The following is a 21,122-nucleotide window of genomic DNA, read 5'->3' as shown; positions in this document are numbered from 1 at the left end:
TGAGCCAACTCAGGGAGATGATGAGGAACAGGGAAGCCTGGCATGCTGCAGTTCACGGGGTCACAAAGAGTCTGACACGACTTCACGACTGACGAACGACGACAAAATGTATCACGGGAAGCAGGTTCTAAGTCATTTTGCAAAGGAAAAGACCAAAAATTTAGGACAAAACTTAAAGTTTGCTAGATAGGAATCATATGAAATATTCTACGAAGCAGTGACTATTGAAGAAAAGTGTGTAACTATACCTTTATTAATAAGGTTTTCCTTTGTTTTCACATCCTTAGATAGCTCCTCCATGCAGCCTGGAAGTCTTTGTGTGTTGTACTTCTCAGCCAGCTTTTTCAGCCCCAGACCTCTCTTCATTTACACATTCCTGCCTCAGCCTCACTCTAAACTCATAAAGCAGGAACCTCTCTCTCTCTCATCTTCATGCCATCAAACCCCTAGCCCTAGGTGCATGTGCAGCCTCTCTTTGTTTTTTATTTTTGTTCTCCCTCTCATCTTGATGCCACTTATGTTTTTTGTTTTTTACTGTTCACATATTTTAATTTTGGCCTATGGAGGATATCTCTTGCTGCCAAGACCCCATAGCTTCATTTGTGGGCTGTACCCCATCCCCTCTAACCTTCACTCAGACTTTGCTTCTTTGGCCATTTCCCATCTCTGTGCCATTAATTGCTTTATATCTGTAGGACTATTCCTATTAATGCACACACACATTTTTAAAATGTTTCCCATTAAAAATAATAACAACAAATAAACAAAACAACAAATAAATTTGGCCATTTCCCATCTCTGTGCCATTAATTGCTTTATATCTGTAGGATTATTCCTATTAATGCACACACACATTTTTAAAATGTTTCCCATTAAAAATAAAAACAACAAATAAATAAAAGAGTCACAACTCTGCCTCCCTTCCTTTTTAAATGGCAAAGCCCCTCCCATATCCATTCCTTAGGTTTGGCTTATTTCCCTGTTTTTCCTTCAGTGCTGAATTTGTTACATACTTGTTCTCATAAACTCAGTTTTCCCACTTCCTTATTAACTGTTTAGCCTTCTACTATGTTTTATTTTACTGTTAGGTGATCTTATTAATGCCTATGGATTTAAATACCAAAATTAGAGGTATTTAGAAAAATGGATTCACACAATTAAATCTGAGAATATTTTAGAAGAAAATAGATCCTAGAAAATGTAGGGGTCTTAAAATATTTCATTATTGTAGGACTGTAAATGTAACTTAAGTTTTCTGTAGTACTAAGATTCTTTCACTGAGAATTATTTCCTCAAAGAAATAAACAACTAGTTTTAGGCTTTATAAATGAGTTATTGCTTATGTGTTCTCCTAAATGTTATATACTCGGTCCTCATTATTTGTAGATTCTGTACTTGTGATTTGCCTAATTGCTGAAATTTATTTGTAATCCCCAAAGTCGTACTTGTGGTGCTTTTGAAGTCATTTATAGATATATATGCAGAGTGGTAAAAAATTTGAGTAGCTTGTTCCCAGCTGAGGCCTAGGTTCCCAGATGAGGCCTAGGTTCCCAGCTGAAGCCTTCTTGTTGTACGTCTCATAATGTAATCAGGTGTCCTTTTTGTGGTCTAACTAGTCCATCTTTATACATTTTTGCTTTTTTGGTGACTTTGCTATTCAAAATGGCCCCCAAGTATAGTGCTGCAGTGCTTGATATCTAGTGTTCCTAAGCTCAAGAAGGTTATGGTGTGCCCTATGGAGAAAATTCACTAGTATTCACAGATACCAAGAAAATACTATACTTTAGATTACAGTTATTAGATAAGTTTTGTTCACACCTGAGTTTTATTACTGTTGACCATGAATTTAATATTAGTGAATCAACAGTATATATTAAGGTATCTTTAAACAGAAACACACATAAAATATTGATTGATTGAAGATGTTGTGACTTGGAGGCTCGTGGGAACCTGTGTATTTCCCCTAGGAGCAATGGTTCAGTGTTCGCGGCAACTTTATAGAGCATAACTACTGCGAATAATGAGAATTGACTGTAAATTAAAATTCTGGACTTTGACTGAAATTTCAGGAAGTGCCTCCTTATCCATGTTAAGTATAGTTTAGGGCATTTTGGGTTGGGATATATATATTTTATTTTAAAACCCTTAAGAGGAGAACTGCATTCATTCATTGATCCTTTTTGAGCACTTACTATATGCCAGTAACTGTACTAGTTTTGAAGTATACAGGAACAAGTAAGTCACAAAGTCTTGACTCCAAAGATCTGTCAGCTAGAGGAATATTCCATTTTACCCCAATCAGTCTGGTACCAACTGCAGTTCAATTTTGACACTAGCTACCTGGAGTTAGCTCAGATTCCATTGGTTAAAGGCAAAATCCTCCATAAGAATGCACAGGCTTTGGATGCCAGCTGCAAGTTCTTGGGGTCCCTGAGCCATACTTTTGACAACCAGCATTTCCATGACCCTGTCAGGTTCAGTAATTCTGTATAACAATTAGAACCAAAGAAAGTGCAGTGATTACAGTTAATATAAAGATTACACATTGGATGAGGTTTGGGAAGGAGCACAGCGTTTCCATGTCCTCTCCCTGCGGAATCAGGACATGTCACCCTCCAGGTACTTCAGTATGTTTAACAGCTAGGAAACTCCTCGGAGCTTCGGTGTCTAGAGATTTTATGGAGTTTCATTACATAGGCATGATTTTAATCATTGGCCGCATGATTGAAACTTAATCTTCAACACTCTTCCCATTCCTGGAGGTTAGCTGGCTGAAAGTTCCAGTTCTAATTGGGTGGTGTTTCTGGTGACCCACCTCCATCCTGAAGCTATAAGTGGGGCAGTAACCAGATGTATTCTTTATTATACCACAGAGAGATCGCCTTATAAAGCATCAAAGTAAATTAGAAGTTTGCCAATAGTGGCACAGGTATTTCAAGCAGAGGGAAGGATGTATGCAAAAATGCCAAGGGATGAAAGAATTTGTGGAATAAATGTCACTTAGTCTAGGTAGAAGGTCATGTTCAAAAGGGTGGTTCTTTTTGTAATTGGAGGATAATTGTTCTACAATATCATGTTAGTTTCTGCCTACATCAACATTAATCAGCCATAGGTGTACTTATGTCCCCTCCCTCTGGATCCTCCCATCCCCCAAAAGGGAATTCTTGAGTCTGATGAAGTAGACAGTAGATTGTGAAAGGCTATTAAAATAAGTGGTCACAAAGTCTATATATGGCATTGTAATGTGTATTTTAGCTTTAATGCAAATGTTTAAACATATACAAAGAACAGACAGAATGATACCATGAATATATAACAAATATAATGAGCTCCCGTGTAGTCATTACAATAGCTGGTGGCCAGTTTCATCTGTACTCCCTTCCTCTCTTCCCCCAACATTATTTTGTAGCAAATATTATTATTGTTTCATTCATAGATATTTCAGTGTATATCTCTAAAATATATGAACTTTAAAAAAGTTACTGTAATCCCATTATCACAGCTAAAAAATTTTAACAATTTCTTTATATCACTAAACATTTGGTCATTACTCACATTACCAGTTCAGCAATATTTTTAAAACAGAAAATCAGCAGTAGCATTTTTTAAAAATTGAGGTATTTCACTTTAAAAATCTAGATTTTTGTGGTTGAAAAATTGGAAGATCTTTGAATATGAGGTGTCTTGTTTCGTTTTCACAACAGGATATTGGTTGGTATCTTTGCTTAGCTGCCTTACTCACTTGTTTACTCTGTGAGGAGTCTTGGAAAGGATTTATGCAGGCATATATGCCTTGATAGGATTTGCATTATGGAAAAAAATAAATGTGGGATTAGAATGCGTTTAGAAGAGTCTAGGGGAAAAGAAGAGAAGTTTTGCCATAGTCAGCTAGAAAGGAAGATACGCTGAACTGAGGTCCTTTCAGTAAGTAGGCAAGTTTGGAACTTTTAAGAGTTAAAGAACAGAATTAATGCTAATATATGGGAAGGGCATGTTGAAGGTAAAACCCAAATATCAAACTTACGTGGATGACAGATAGGAAGTTCAGGTGAGACAGGAAATTGTGAATGAGAAGGTGGGTGCTTGGGAAGGAATAAATGACTTGTCTAGATATTTTGACTGGGTAGTGGAGGTGAATACAATCACATGTTTTTGGAGCCCTAACTAAAAAGTCATGTATGGATGCGAGAGTTGGACTGTGAAGAAAGCTGAGCGCCGAAGAATTGATGCTTTTGAACTGTGGTGTTGGAGAAGACTCTTGAGAGTCCCTTGGACTGCAAGGAGATCCAACCAGTCCATTCTAAAGGAGATCAGCCCTGGGATTTCTTTGGAAGGAATGATGCTAAAGCTGAAACTCCAATACTTTGGCCACCTCATGCGAAGAGTTGACTCATTGGAAAAGACTCTCATGCTGGGAGGGATTGGGGGCAGGAGGGAGATGGCTGGATGGCATCACCGACTCAATGAATGTGAGTTTGAGTGAACTCCAGGAGATGGTGATGGACAGGAAGGCCTGGCGTGCTGTGATTCATGGGGTCGCAAAGAGTCGGACATGACTGAGCGACTGAACTGAACTGAACCAAAGAGGGTTAGATGTGGTTAAGAGTAAAGGGTTTTGTTAACACAGCAATTCACTCTAATTCTTACATCAAGTTTGAAAATTCTCCAGCTAAATTAAGGAAGGAAAGAAAAGCAAAGACTACCTGTAGTTTTGGGGGCATTCAGAGGACTCTTTTTAAGACAAATAACAATTCCTTATTAAATTAAAAGAAATTAAAAGATGCTTACTCCTTGGAAGGACCAAGGAGTAAGGGGGCAGGAGGAAAAGGGGACGACAGAGGATGAGATGAATGGATGGCATCACTGACTCAATGGACGTGAGTCTGAGTGAACTCCGGGAGTTGGTGATGGACAGGGAGGCCTGGCGTGCTGCGATTCATGGGGTCGCAAAGAGTCGGACACGACTGAGCGACTGAACTGAACTGAACAATTCCTTCTGTGTAAATGAAGGATGGGTAGAAAATTTGAATGTGTTCCTGCAAGCTTGCCTGCAAAGTTCACACCCTTTATTGTTAAAGTAAGACAGTAGGATCTTAATATATATTCATAGTGTATCAGTTGTAAGAGAAACACCTACAAACAACATTGTAGAGTCTGGCATCTAGTAAGTGCTTGGTGGGTGTTTGTTGAATTTGAATCTAAACCTTTTAAGGCTTAAGCAGTCGGATCTGTTCAGGTTAGAGTTTTTCACCTGATATTTCCCTGCAGTGTCTTCCCAATTAGGAAACTCAGTAAATGTTTGTAGAGTAAGTGAATAATTCTGGAGGTTTTAATTCTTTATTTAAAAAGAATTAAATTTTTTTCTTAGTTTGAGATGGTATCAACATCCTACAGAAGAAGAATTAAGAATTCTTGCAGGAAAGCAGCAAAAAGGGAAAAGCAGAAAAGACAGGTAAGTTATATTGTTCAGTTTGTAAAGTGTTAAATATTTTACAGAATTTATGGAAATGTGTTTTGGTACTTTGGTTAAAGTAACATATACTGATTATGCTATAAACAATTGGAAAATCTGAAATCAAAATCCATGATCTAAAATAATACTGAATTGCCCTTTAAGAGCACCCAATATGTAGTAATCTAATATATAAACACAAAAATGATAATTTTACTTAAAATTGTTAGTAGGGGGTTGAGAGACCCATAACCCATGTCGTTGCAACTCATTTAAAGATACCAGTGGGTTTGGGTTCTTTTCCAGATTTTGCTACCACCCAGAAATTGGGCAAATTCAGTTGCTTTTTACGTCTTTTCTCATTTTTTTTTTTTTTTTAATAAAAGGGGTGAACACTGTAACTTCTTAGGTCCTGTACAGGCTTTTAAATATTATATTTAAAGTTTATGAAGAAAATTGCCTATTAATAAACCTCCCTGAATAGACGCCAGCAGCCTCATCTGTGAAGGAGAAGGACCAAACATAGTAATTTTGAAAGATTCTTCCAGCTTTAAAATTTTATGTCCTTATTTATATTGAACCTTCATAGAAGGTATATGTCAGTTAGCCTCTCTAAATGGGCCTTAGTTTCCTTAACTGCGGAGAACGTCTTAGGATCTGAATCTGTGATTCTAATATATTTTAAAATGTCGGTGACATTATCACCAATTCCTCGTGTATATCATAAAAATTATATTAATGTGGGTGAATGGATTTATAGAGACTGAAAAGTTTTTTTGAACAGTAATGATTATTTGAAATTGGAAGTTTGAAAAGTCTTTTCTGATTTGGCCATGATTTTCTTTTTCACTTATCGTTACAAATACACCTTGAAGGTCATTGGAATATTAAGTGTAAATCCTCCTTCTTTGTATTCCAGTGGTTATATTCTTTAATAAAATATTTCTGTCAAATATTAAAAATTTCAAAGCACTTTTATGCAGTCTTATTTAATCCATGCAATAACCCTAAATATTCATTATTAATTTATATTTTGCTAGTAAGGAAGGTGTTGCTTAGAGGTGTTAAATGAATTGCTCGAGTTCACATAGCTATTAGAGTCAGAATTTTAATCCAGGTCAATTTTTAGTTTCTACATTTCCTTTTAACTACTCTGCATTTGCCTCTCACAACTACCATGGTCAACATTTGTGAGCTTAGGTAGTATAGTATTTATTTTATAAACATTTGAATTTTTATTATATGCCTTGTATCCAATAATTTTGTTATTTTTATCATAATTTTTGTATTTTGAAAATGCTTTACATTTACAAAAAGATACATTAACAGCACTATCCTGTTTTAGTAGCAGTAATTATTATTTGATTTATTGACATGAATTAAAATTTTTATTGAGGTTTTCCCAGTTTATACTTATTAAAGGATAAATACAAAGTCATTTCTTGGTGCTATAATTATTGTTACTGAAACTTAGTTTATTGCTTTTGATTTATGTTTGATTGCATTTAAAAATTAAATTTGGAAATAATACACATGCACCTGAAGAATTCTCTTGTTTTCCTCCACCCATGATTCTTTGTAAAAGCAGCTCTGAACTGGCCTTGCACATTTCTGAATTTCTCATGCACATAAATCTTCATATATATTTTCAGTTCTGATTTGTTTATAGCTACAGGTCTGTTTATATGTATGTATGTGTGTACGTGTATAATTTCAAAGTGAAATGCATTTTGTCTTCATTTCCTTTTACTTGTGTGCCTCAGGAAAGAGATGTTAGGGCCGTCTTTAAATCCCAGAAGAGAGCAGGAAAAATGGGTGAAATGGTAAGCTAGCAGTCAAGGTTTTGTTTCTGTCACTAGTATAGGTAACTCTTTTCCTGGTAATCTGTGTGTTCTCTTAATAATTTACATCCATATTTTGTAGTTCCCCTTTTGAAATCTACTTTTTAGTCCCTTACCTCCTTTTTGATAAAATATGAGAACTTCTGCCTCTTTTTCGCTGTGAAATATATAACCTCATTTGTAGTTAGTTTGATACAAACACTTGAATAACAGTGAGGGTAACTTGTTTTTTGTGTCACTTGTCTGATTTTTATAGGAAATATAATGGTCACATTGAAAGTAAGCCACTAACCATTCCAAAGGATATTGATCTCCATCTAGAAACAAAGTCAGTTACAGAAGTGGATACTTTAGGTAAGGGAAATCTGGGTAAAGTGTTCTGTAAATCTCAGTCTTATATTATGCTAGTGAAAGTACTTGAATTTATCTTTTGTTGTTAGATTCTTTTGTTTTCCTAATCATTAAGTCCATTATACAGACTGAAATCTTTCTCAGAGCTAAAAAGCTCAAAATGACTTCATCTGAATTGAATTTGTTTTTCTATCCACCTAACTTACAGTAAGCCTTATTTTTCCCCATTTTTCAGAAGAGGCTGTCTTATGCAAGTTTGTTACACAGTTTTTGTATATGCTGAGGTTACCGTTTTTACTATCTCAAATTCTAAGTTGCCATCTGTATCAGTTTTCATGTTTTATAATGTTGCTTGTAGAAAGGCATCTGTATGTTTGTATTAAACCACATATATTTAAAGCAATTCAACCTTATGTTATATTTAGTAGAAAGGAAAATGGTTTTAGGATGATGAATTGGATTAGAAATAGAAAACTTTACTTATTCAAGATTTTATTGGATATCTCTGAATAAGTCAGTCAGTTTTCCCCCTGTATATTAGTGTTTAAAATGATATAATAACTATAATGATTTTAAATTTAAAGTGAAATTTATATGAAATTATTCAAATCCTATAAGAGAAAAGCATCTAAGGTGATATTGTTTAGAACACTAGTTTTCAGACCTGGCTGTATATCAGAACCACTTAAGCAGCTCATTAAAGATAAAGTTTCTCTTATACCTACCCTTGATGATTCAGTAAATCTACAGTGGTTTCTGGGACTCTGGGAATTTGTGTTGTTTTAAGTATTCCACATGGTTCTGATTTTTTGACTAGGTTTAAGAACTACAGTTTTATATGATAAGTAAGAAATTAAAATGACATTTAAAAATAATTTTGGTAATGCTGTATATCATTATGTAATTTGGTCCTTCTTGGATTAAATCACACCACCACAGAAAAATCTTAATAGAGTCACTTCACATCTCATAAAGAATTACTTTGTGAAACAAGGTGCCTTCATTACATTTGAAAGTTGATGCTTCATTTACAAGATTGTATGTATGTGTGCATATATATATATGGAATGGGTATCCTACAAAGTGTCAGTGATGAACAACATACGTTAGTTGTCTAGTGTTATTCAGACCATTGAGACTGGTTACCTCATCCCCCTTTTTTTCTTTTTAACTGTTTTTCATGCAATATTTAAAACATGTAAAAGCACTTGAACTTTTTGATTAGTTATCCCATTTGTTTTGTTAATCTGATAGGTGTGGGTACTTGGACAAGAATACTTATACACGTTTCCTGATTTCTAAAACAGAGTTTTGCTGTTCTTACTAATAACTGATGTGTAATGGATAACTATCAGCTAATCAACCTTAATAATAGTTTAAATTGACTACTTATCAGACATTGTTATAAGTGCTTTATTTGTATTATGTTGCCCTCACAGTTCTATGAGGTATGTAACTATTACTGACTTTTTTTTTCAACTTGTTAGATAGAGGAGTTAAATAACTCTGAATGTGGTAGAGACATTTAGCGAGAATTAGGCTACTTAATGAACTTAAAAAATTGAAGTTAGGGGTAATGTGGCTTCAGCTTATTCAGTATTTGGTTTTCCAATTTTGAGCAATAATTGCAAATCGTACTTGTTAAATAACTGATCATGTAACATCAAGATTATTCTAGTTAATCAGTAATAGAGATGCTATTTATGTTTATGTTTATATCATCATTTGTGAATGCATGCTCTGTGTCTCTGTTTAGGTAAAAGTAGAGGGTTTTCTACCTGCCCTTTAGGTGCTCTCAGGAGGCTAAATCAAATCACTAGAATTGATGAACTCTCGGTTTTTAGTGCAATATTCTATTGAGAGAATATATGTATATACATGTATATAATTACATTATTGAATACAGAAAGAAGAATGTAATACTTGAGTTATATACATAACCAAGAATATATATAATTTGTTCTTTTATTGAATGTATGTACTATTGATAGCCCAATAACTATCTTAAAAGTCTTTGAGTTTGTGTTAGCTATCTGTTAGACAAATCTCTTAAAGGACATAAGAACATTTGAATGTCACCTCTCTGTTTGCTATGAATGAGTTCCCTGGGGGAAGCCTGTGTGAATGTGGGCAGGCATGGAGAATTAGAACATTTACTTTAACTTTTGTTAGTAAAAACTGAAATAACTTTATCTTTAGATAAACAGGTCTTTGACTATCTGTTCCATTTCTCTGCCGTCCTTCCAGAAAGTTATTTAAGAAGTTCAACTGAATGACTACAGGGGAGGAGAGGGTTCTACAGAGTAGGATTTCTTCAACTACTTTAGGGTAGATCTTTCAGACTGATGTTCAGAAGTTATTAGGTCTATTACAACAAAAAACCTAAAGCAGTTAAAATAGCTTTGAAGGCAAAGTAAGTGTGTTAAATTGACATGAATAAAGAATATACCTAATTATGAAAGGAACTGGAAGTTTTGCTGTCACCTCATGAAGATGTAAGTTTGGTTAGTTTATTTTCATATTTTAAATAACTCTTATTTTGAGTGGTACTTTATTTTTAAAAGCCTTTTTTTTTCTTTTTTTTTTTTTTTGTAAATTCGGATTTTAAAATATCCTCAGGTGTTACATATTACAACTAAAATTTTCCCAGAGTAATGTAGATCATTTTATTATGTGCCAGTGAGAACATAGGAAATGGTGTTCTGGTACATGATATATTTCCACATTTCTAGAAGGTCTTTTGCAAAATGATATTGATCTTTGAGACTATTCTCTGGCAGAAATAAACCAGAATATCCAAGAAAAGGGAATGGAATTACACTTTGAGACAATGTTAATTTTAATGTCAACCCTTAAGGTTGAAATAGTTTGTTGAAGGAGTGTGGTTTTATGGAGAGTTGACAGGCATTTCTTGAACTTTTCTTCTAGAGAATAAAAAGTGTATTTACTTAATTTATTATTTTAGCCTGCAGTAACTCACAAAATTACTAATCCTCCGTTAGTAAGGTTAGTAATATGTGACATGAAGTCCAACTCTCTTGTTTCATAGAAATGAATATAAGTAAATCTGTATAGTACTCTATCAAGTTATATTCTAAAGCTAAAATATTGCTCAGATTCTTTTTTTTCAAGCAATAATTTATAATTTCTGTGAAAGCTAATCATTTAAAAAAATACCAACTCATTTTGCAATCATATTTTTAACAACCATTTAAATAATTTTGGTAATCATTTCAATTTTATTATTTAATTTACAATGTATTAAAGTTTAGTTTTGGATGCCAGTATTCTCAATCTATTTCTCACATTTTTAGATTCTCATATTTGCACACCTTACATGGCAAATCATCAAACAATAAAATCTCACATTTGAAGTTAATTATTGATAAATCTTCCTAAAGCTGTTTTTCAGTTTAAGTAAAACTTTCTTTCTTAAACCTTTATTTTTCAGCATTGCATTACTTTCCAGAATACCAGTGGCTGGTGGATTTCACAGTGGCTGCTACAGTTGTCTATCTAGTAACTGAAGTCTACTACAGTTGTGTGAAGCCCACACAAGAAATGAATATCAGCTTAGTCTGGTGCCTGCTTGTTTTGTCTTTTGCAATGTATCCTTCAAAACATCATTAATATTAATTTATGAATTTGTTTTCCTTTTACAGCTAACACTATTAGATCTTGTCTCTGATTTAGAAAGGATTTTAGATCATTAGAGAATGTTTCTTTGTTGAAATCCTCTTTATATACTTGGAAAAAAAATTTTTTAATGGAGGTAGATAGTTTAAAAGGTGAAATACAAGGAAAGAAAGCAGTTCCCTCCCTTTCCTTTCCTGTCTGACTCACGTCACAGAGGGAGCCCCTTTTACCCCTTTTAGGTAGTTCTTTGCAGCTTTCCTTCAGTTCAGTTCAGACGCTCAGTCGTGTCTGACTCTTCGCGACCCCATGAACTGCAGCAAGCCAGGCCTCCCTGGCCATCACCAACTCCCGGAGTTTACCCAAAGTCATGTCCATCGAGTCGGTGATGCCATCCAGCCATGTCATCCTCTGTCGTCCCCTTCTCCTCCTGCCCCCAATCCCTCCCAGCATCAGAGTCTTTTCCAGTGAGTCAACTCTTCGCATGAGGTGGCCAAAGTACTGGAGTTTCAGCTTCAGCATCATTCCCTCCAAAGAAATCCCAGGGCTGATCTCCTTCAGAATGGACTGGTTGGATCTCCTTGCAGTCCAAGGGACTCTCAAGAGTCTTCTCCAACACCACAGTTCAAAAGCATCAGTTCTTCAGCGCTCAGCTTTCTTCACAGTCCAACTCTCACATCCATACGTGACCACTGGAAAAACCATAGCCTTGACTAGACGGACCTTTGTTGGCAAAGTAATGTCTCTGCTTTTGAATATGCTATCTAGGTTGGTCATAACTTATCCTTCCAAGGAGTAAGCGTCTTTTAATTTCATGGCTGCAGTCACCATCTGTAGTGATTTTGGAGCCCAGAAAAATAAAGTCTGATACTGTTTCCACTGTTTCCCCATCTATTTCCCATGAAGTGATGGGACCGGATGCCATTCCTTACTCATGTTTAAATAATACATGATAATGGTGTTTTTTAGATTTTAGATATTATTGCACGTTTGTCCTCCTCCCTTTCCTTCTTTTCTTTCTAAATATGGAGATAATTTTTTTTTTGAGAAATCATAAAATATACTCTATTTGGACTTTGAAATTTTGCCCAATAATTATTTTAAATGCATGAACCTATGTGCACACTCGCACACACACACACATATACACAGAGAAGTTATCATTCTGATAGTGGTGCTTGGGAAATTTGTTGTTTGTGCTTGGCAGATTCATATAGAAGAAGAAATTAAGAAGTCAAATGAACAAAATAGAGGAAAAATATGGTCATTTCTTGACTCTGGGATTGTTGAAGTTACTGTCTAAGAATATTTGGTGTGATTGGACCTCTTATTACCCTCCTCAAACAATTTTCTATTTTTATTGTATAGAAGCTAAACTCTCTGTAGAATTCTAAACCTTAGTAGTTCAGATACATCTCTTCTTTTTTTTAAACTGAAGTATAGCTGATATGCAGTACTAGTTTCATATTTATAGCATAGTGATTTGGTATTTTTACAGATTATACTCCATTAAAAGTTGTTATAAGGTAATGGCTATGATTCCCTGTGCCATGTGATATATCCTTAGGTTAGTTAGATTAGTGTTAGTCACTCAGTTGTGTCCGACTGTTGGCGACTCCATGGACTGTAGCCCATGAGGCTCCTCTGTTGATGGAATTCTCCAGGCAAGAATACTGGAGTAGATTGCCATTCCCCTCTCCAGTGGATCTTCCCAACCCACGGATTGAACTCAGGTCTCTTGCATTGCAGGCAGATTCTTTACTGTCTGAGCCACCAAAGAAACCCAAAGGGTGAAACACATCCCTGAGTGGGCTTGAACTGCGTTTGGTTAACAGCTATATCCTTGTTGCACATCTATTTTATTCATAGTAGTTTGCTTGTATCTCCTAATCCCATACCTCTAATTTTCTCCCCCTCCCTTCTCCCCTTTCATAACCAGTAGTTTGTTTTCTCTATGTGGTTTTTTTTTTTTTTTTTTTTTGGCCATGCCGCATGGCATGCAGGGTCTTAGTTCCCTGACCAGGACTCCCTACAGTGTAAAAAAGAAACTCTAGTTAGTGAGATGTTGGATTTCTTTGAATGATTCTTTAACTTTTATTCTCCCTTTCCATTTATTTTATAGTTTTCTTGATTTTTCTCTTACTTTTCTCTTTTAACCCTTTTGTTAAATTTTTATGTCAACTTTTTAAAAAAAATTAAGCCTTCTTTGAAAGCTCCATTTTCATAGCAGTTGTGTGTCGTGGTTGTGTAATATCTTTTTAAGAACATTAATAGCTTTTATGCTTAAATTTGCACCTTGCATTATTTATTTTCTGACTCTCCCTCTTCCTCCCTTTTTGTTTTAATCACTGTCATGTTCAAGATTGTTCTGGAATGTCTTATGGTCTTTGAGTATCCATTTATATTTGGAAGGAGGGGTTAAAAATTGGAAGTTTCTTGCAGATGGCTGGAGCTTGTTGATTGGTAGGCTTTTTAGTGGCTAATTGAGTGAAGGTCTGGCCATGTCCCATATGTGGGATCTAAGCCTGACATCTAGTGTTATGAGAGCTGATTGGGGAAGGCTCAGAGACTCAACATTCAGTGTGCAGGCATTGATTTAAATACATGTCTGGGTCCTCCCCCTGCCTCTGTTCTCAGCTCTTCGTTGTCACCTGAAGTTTTACCTAATACCCCCAAGCCCAGTCTTTTCTGGTTTAATATCGTTAAAATTTAATTCTTCTGGGTTCTGCCAGAACTGGGGGAAAGCCATCACCTTAATCTCTGTAAGTCGGCAAAACAGAAGATCTAGAAAGTCTAATTATACTAATACAGTCATTCAACCAACCATCTTGTTTTCCTACGTTTTGCAAGCCTACCTTTAGAGGTCCCTGCTGTCTCTAGTTCCTGACTTTTGTACCATGGTTTATAAATGAATTGGCTTTCTTCTCACTGGGTTCCTTGCCTTGTAGATCTCACATAGAGAAAATTGAAACCTAAATTAGTTACTACTTGTCCATTTACTTAATGCCTTCCAAAATTTGTTGTAATTTTTTTCTACTGTCATTTCTTTTCCTAGTCTTTGTTTTGGGGAGTTCTGCTTTCTTCCTTGTGTGGTTTATTTAGTCAGAGTTGGGGAGTAAGAGAATTAATAGATGTTTTCCATTTTTTATTTCAGCCAGTGACCACTGAACTGTCTTTTAAACTTGTCAGGGGATACCATTTGAAATAAATGATGCGATTTGATATTCAGCACCACCGTGCTATCCTTCTGTTGACTCTTTCGGGTTGATTTAGGTATAATTTAGAGTAGAATAGCCAGAACAAAGCCTTAAAAGTTGACATCTTCACAAGATTTATATTGTACTGGGTATAAATACTGATCATGTGTGTTAGTTGAATAAGACCCCCAGATATTCAGTGGTATTCTTATTGAAGAACAGGTTAAATATTTAGCTCTATAGTATTAAATAAGTGAAAAATCATTTAGTCAGAATGAACAGCATCCTTAGACATCGTCGTATTAAACGTACTAAAAATATTATAACTTGATAATTAGCACTAGCTGAATATGTCATTACTTTTTTCATACTGTGAGTTTTTATATTCTCTGAAATATTGTTTATTATGATATATTCTTGGTTTTGTTTCATTCTCTTTGTTTTGTAGCTATGACAAATTTATGTTAAAATGCGTATCTTGATACCCAGTTTTATTTAATGTGATACAGCCTTTAATGTCTACTTACCAGAGAAATTAGAAAAATGTACTTCTTAATAGCTATTCAAAGTATTGTTTATGTGAATACATTTTTTACCTTTCATTTCACTCAGTAATGCCCGATAATGTGAGAGCAAAGGTCCTAAGCAGTCTTCAGCACTGAACTGGCTCTCCTCAGTGAAGTAGTGCACTTGCGGAAGGCACCAAACAATAGCCTCCCTGCGGGGATCTGGTCGCTGGCCGTCTCTCCATCCCAGAGAGGACAGAAAGTGGTGAAGGGCTTTATAATCCAAGCTATTTTCTGCCAACTTTGACCCTCCTCAAAGCGGGTAGGGAAGAAGAAGGAAAGTAGAATTGTGTATATGCTTGGGTACATGATTTTCTTTCGAACGTGTAACATGTGAGAAAATGACCTGCTACCTTTAATGGCATGCAGGAAACCAGAATTAAATGCCTGATATCCAGATTAACTCCAAAGAAGAGTCTGTTAATAGCCTTTTATCTTAGTTATAACATATCTGGTATGCCTTTCACACCCTATGAACAGTCTAGCTGCAGTGACCTCTGTCTGGCTTCTCTTTATTTTCTTATTGTATGTGCCTACTTATTAGTCAAACACATGTCTCCATTGATTACATAGGACAATGGCTCCACTTAATTCCAGAGTCACACATACATCAGTCGATTCAGAAATTCTCTGCAGTTGTTACTGATGAAATAGCCTTTGTTAAAATGGTCTGCAAATTAGACACATATAACTTAAATAATTGGTTCACTTCAAAGTGAGGAAGAAAACTGTCTTACTTTTGTGTTCCTTTTCCTTCTCATCAGTTTTTATTTGACATTCTTGTGTTGAACAACAATTACAGTATTTACAGAATCTTGAAAGTTTTGAAAAACAAAAGAATGATTTTTTTAAAACATGTGACACTCAAATCTTGAACCCTGGAACTTAAAACTGGTTCATCTCTTGTCGTCAGCTCTGCTTCCTTCTTCAGCTGAGATGTACACGCATCTAAGCTATCACACCTACTTCCAGTCTTACTCCAAAACCCATATTAATTCTCAGCTCTACTCTCTTGCCAGTTTGTAATTCTAACCACAATTTGTCCAAGTCTGTATGTTCTACTTCCATTTATGCCAGGTTTATGTTATGTAGAAGATAAGGGGTAAAGAAAGCCTTATATTGAGGATGGAGCAGTTGTAGTAATTGTCTTTCTTATATGATGACCCATTAAGTTTTAGTTGCTGGAGAAATGTCCACTGATTTCGTAATATGAAGCATATATTTTCATTTAAGAATAAAAGTATAAAGGTAAACATGGTGCTTGCAGAATTCAGAGATCCTTTGGTAGAAATAAAACTTTTAAAAATTAAAATATTGTACAATTGATGGATTTTTTTTTTAACCTTTTCTTATGAATAAGCTGTATTGCAGAGTAATACTGAATCAATTACGTGAATTTAAGTGAGAAGAAAGCTGTTCTACAAAGAATGGTAAAGCTTCTCAGTAGTCCTATTATATTTGGTTAAAGAACTGGATCGTTAGTCACATTTCCACAGTGCTTGTATTTTACAGTGTGGATGGTTTAAGGTACAAAACCCCATGATATATATTTTTAAGACTGTGTTTTAAAATTTAATTTGCCTTGGTTGCCACACATGCAGATTTTATACAAATCAAAAAGTTGTGAATGGTTTAAATTGAAGTAAATTCTTAGGTTTTCTGTGTTAAATATCCAGTTCTGTATGTAGATTTGTAAAGGTCTACAAATTAAATGCTGTACTTGTTTGCTATAGGAAATAGACAACTACAGCAAAGTAGCATGACTTAGTCGCCACTTCTAAATTCCTTAAACGATTCTAAATTATTCTTTACAAAAACGTTCTGCTTTAGATTAATAGGAAAATGAAACGCTAAACCCTGCAGTGAACTGTGTAAGATACCATGTTTCCCAGTGAAAAAGGAACAGACTCAGGGCTGTTGAATCTGAGCCAAGGTACTTGTTTTGTCTTGAAAATTTGGAAAATACATAGTATGTCAAAACCTGATTCTTTAACAAACTTTTGGAGATCTTCTATGACATTAATACTGTCAAATTATTCACCTTTCAGGTCAGAAACCTAGCATTATATAGGGAACTTAAGTGACAGGTAGGACTGTTTTTTTGTTTATTAATTTATAGTCGAGTATGACTTTTTTTCTTTTGGCTAGGAAATGGTAATTTTTCTTATGAATCTAAAAATATAAGGCTAACTTTCATTGTTTTGTTTTATTTTAATCAGAAGATTGGTTAATAGTTTTTTGTTGTTTGCTTTTATTTTTTTTAAATAAAGCCAATATGTTTATGCTTTCAAAAATCTGGTCATCATTTTTCCACAGTCTGATTAAGTTGAGGCTGGCTGTAAACTATTTTATAGAATGGGTTTAAAGTTGCATAATAGTTTTTGGCTTTTATTTATCTGAGAGAATTTTAGGTTCGTTTCTTTTCTCTCTAACTAAAATAAAGTAATTGAAGTTTTGTCTCGAAGAAAATATGAAAAATGTTTTAGTTAAAAATTTATCGAATTTTGTTGTTTTTTTTAAACATTTGAAGATAGAATCAGATTATTATAAGAGGATTTTATTGGTTAGCTCTTAAGGATTATTACTTTATTTAATTTAGTTTTTAGTATCTGTTCTATAGCAGAACCTTAGTAGAGTTTCTAGATATCTCTGCAGCAAGAATGCAAAGTATGATGTGATTTTTGAGTATTTTGTTTGCCTTTTCTTATGGAAAACTAGATGTGATAACTTTAATCATTTGAATAGGAAAAAACATTAGGTTATTGTTAGTGTTCCCCAACAATATAATCTTTCATAGATTAGGAAAACTTTCCGTTTACATGCAAATTGTTTACAGTGGAAATGTGATCTATTTTTAAAAGGTAATCATACATTTTGTGAAAAACTTTTGAGAAACATCTGTGAAAACCTCTCTGTTTATTCCTTAGGATACTGTGCAATAGATTTGTGTATTGGCAAAAAAACCTAGCAACATTTCGTATCAGAATATGATTTCTTTGTATTTCTTTCCTTCTCAAAAGAGCATCTAAACATATTGTTGAATAACAATATGAGGTTAGGGTATAGAATACATTTTCTTAATCCGAGAATTGGGTCTTGAAGGTGTAAATTAAGTTAAAACATGGTAGTACTTTAACACATCTATGTTATTAAAGCTTTTATCCTAGATGAGAGAAATATGCCATTTTTAACACAAAAAATTAAGCCTGTTCGCTATTTGAAAGCTCTTATCTCCAGCTCAAAGATAAGTCTATTTAAAATACTTCCTACTAAGTAAATCTGCCAACCTGTCCTTATTCTGTTCTTATTTTTGTATTGGCATCTATAAATTATGGCCTAATTACAGTATGAAAAGTGTTGACATTAAATTAGAACTTTAAAAATGTCAAGCACATGATAGCAAAAATGTATTCCATCCCTAACTGGACATGGAACAACAGACTGGTTCCAAATAGGAAAAGGAGTGCATCAAGGCTGTATACTGTCACTCTGCTTATTTAACTTCTATGCAGAGTACATCATGAGAAACGCTGGGCTGGAAGAAGCACAAGCTGGAATCAAGATTGCTGGGAGAAATATCAATAACTTCAGATATGCAGATGACACCACCCTTATGGCAGAAAGTGAAGAGGAACTAAAAAGCCTCTTGATGAAAGTGAAAGTGGAGAGTGAAAAAGTTGGCTTAAAGCTCAACATTCAGAAAACGAAGATCATGGCATCCGGTCCCATCACTTCATGGGAAATAGATGGGGAAACAGTGGAAACAGTATCAGACTTTATTTTTCTGGGCTCCAAAATCACTGCAGATGGTGACTGCAGCCATGAAATTAAAAGACGCTTACTCCTTGGAAGGAAAGTTATGGCCAACCTAGAGAGCATATTCAAAAGCAGAGACATTACTTTGCCAACAAAGGTCCATCTAGTCAAGACTATGATTTTTCCAGTAGTCCTGTGTGGATGTGAGAGTTGGACTGTGAAGAAAGCTGAGTGCTGAAGAATTGCTGCTTTTGAACTGTGGTGTTGGAGAAGACTCTTGAGAGTCCCTTGGACTGCAAGGAGATCCGACCAGTCCATTCTAAAGGAGATCAGCCCTGGGTGTTCTTTGGAAGGGATGATGCTAAAGCTGAAACTCCAGTACTTTAACCACTTCATACGAAGAGTTGACTCATTAAAAAAGACTCTGATGCTGGGAGGGATTGGAGGCAGGAGAAGAAGGGGATGATAGAGGATGAGATGGCTGGATAGCATCACCGACTCGATGGACATGAGTTTGAGTGAACTCTGGGAGTTGGTGATGGACAGGGAGGCCTGGCGTGCTGCAATTCATGGGGTTGCAAAGAGTCGGACACGCCTGAGCGACTGAACTGAGCTGAGCTGAATGGGACCGGATGCCATGATCTTCGTTTTCTGAATGTTGAGCTTTAAGCCAACTTTTTGACTCTCCTCTTTCACTTTCATCAAGAGGCTTTTTAGTTCCTTTACACTTTCTGCCATCAGGGTGGTGTCATCTGCGGTTATTGATATTTCTCCCGGCAATCTTGATTCCAACTTGTGCTTCTTCCAGCCCAGCATTTCTCATGATGTGCTCTGCGTGTAAGTTAAAAAATCAGGGTGACAATATACAGCCTTGACGTTCTCCTTTTCCTATTTGGAACCAGTCTGTTGTTCTATGTCCAGTTCTAACTGTTGCTCCCTGACCTGCATATAGGTTTCTCAAGAGGCAGGTCAGGTGGTCTGGTATTCCCATCTCTTTCAGAATTTTCCACAGTTTATTGTGATCTACACAGTAAAAGGCTTTGGCATAGTCAATAAAGCAGAAATAGATGTTTTTCTTCATGACAAATAGATGTGGAAACAGTGGCTGACTTTATTTTTCTGGGCTCCAAAATCACTGCAGATGGTGACTGCAGCCATGAAATTAAAAGATACTTACTCCTTGGAAGGAAAGTTATGACCAACCTAGACAGCATATTCAAAAGCAGAGCCATTACTTTGTCAACAAAGGTCCATCTAGTCAAGGCTATGGTTTTTCCAGTGGTCATGTATGGATGTGAGAGTTGGACTGTGAAGAAAGCTGAGCGCCGAAGAATTGCTGCTTTTGAATTGTGGTGTTGGAGAAGACTCTTGAGAGTCCCTTGGACTGCAAGGAGATCCAACCAGTCCATCCTAAGGGAAATCAGTCCTGAATATTCATTGGAAGGACTGATGTTGAAGCTGAAACTCCAATACTTTGGCCACCTCATGCGAAGAGCTGACTCATTTGAAAAGACCCTGATGCTGGGAAAGATTGAGGGCAGTAGGAGAAGGGGACGACAGAGAATGAGATGGTTGGATGTCATCACCGACTCGATGGATATGGGTTTGGGTGAACTCCAGGAGTTGGTGATGGACAGGAAGGCCTGGCATGCTGCGGTTCATGGGGTCGCAAAAAGCTGGACCTGACTGAGCGACTGAACTGAACTGAACATTCTGTTTATTTCAGAAATGAAGATCTTATAAAGCAAAATAAGCTAGCATTTAAAGGAGGTGTTCTATTCAGGTAGAACTGAGGGGTTAATTAAGAGGCTTTTTAGTTCCTCTTCCAGAGAAAGCAATGGCACCCCACTCCAATACTCTTGCCTGGAAAATCCCATGGGCGCAGGAGCCTGTTAGGCTGCAGTCCATGGGGTCGCAAAGAGTCGGACACCACTGAGCGACTTCACTTTCACTTTTCACTTTCACGCATTGGAGAAGAAAATGGCAACCCACTCCAGTGTTCTTGCCTGGAGAATCCCAGGGACGGAGGAGCCTGGTGGGCTGCTGTCTATGGGGTCTCACAGAGTCGGACACAACTGAAGTGACTTAGCAGCAGCAGCAGCAGCAGCTTAGTTCCTCTTCACTTTCTGTCGTTAGAGTGGTATCATCTGCATATCTGATATTATTGATATTTCTCGCCAATCTTCCTTCCAGGTTGTGCTTCTTCCAGCCTGGTATTTTGCATGAGGTACTCTGCATATAAGTTAAATAAGCAAAATGACCATACACAGCCTTGTCATACTACTTTCCCAATTTTGAACCAGTCTCCTGTTCTATGTCCAGTTCT

General features: G+C 35.8%; 1 protein-coding gene across 9 annotated transcripts in view; it reads left to right on the top strand.

Annotated features, from left to right (window-relative positions):
* The window catches only part of TMEM161B (transmembrane protein 161B), a 182,014-nt gene that overhangs the window by 139,327 nt on the left and 21,565 nt on the right, over positions 1 to 21,122 (top strand). For 6 of the 9 annotated variants that reach the window (XM_055563693.1, XM_055563685.1, XM_055563669.1 and 3 more), the window contains 3 exons: positions 5,369 to 5,452; positions 7,550 to 7,647; positions 11,096 to 11,252. In XM_055563693.1, coding sequence (XP_055419668.1) covers positions 5,369 to 5,452; positions 7,550 to 7,647; positions 11,096 to 11,252 — 339 coding nt within the window. The remainder of the gene's footprint in view (positions 1 to 5,368; positions 5,453 to 7,549; positions 7,648 to 11,095; positions 11,253 to 21,122) is intronic. The other 3 variants (XM_055563732.1, XM_055563715.1, XM_055563722.1) reach the window with 1 other exon arrangement.

Source organism: Bubalus kerabau, chromosome 1 (genome assembly GCF_029407905.1).
Source record: "Bubalus kerabau isolate K-KA32 ecotype Philippines breed swamp buffalo chromosome 1, PCC_UOA_SB_1v2, whole genome shotgun sequence".
In the NCBI taxonomy this organism is placed as follows: Eukaryota; Metazoa; Chordata; class Mammalia; order Artiodactyla; family Bovidae; genus Bubalus; species Bubalus kerabau.
Note: the sequence above shows the minus strand (reverse complement) of the source record. Positions and strands in the feature narration are given on the sequence as shown.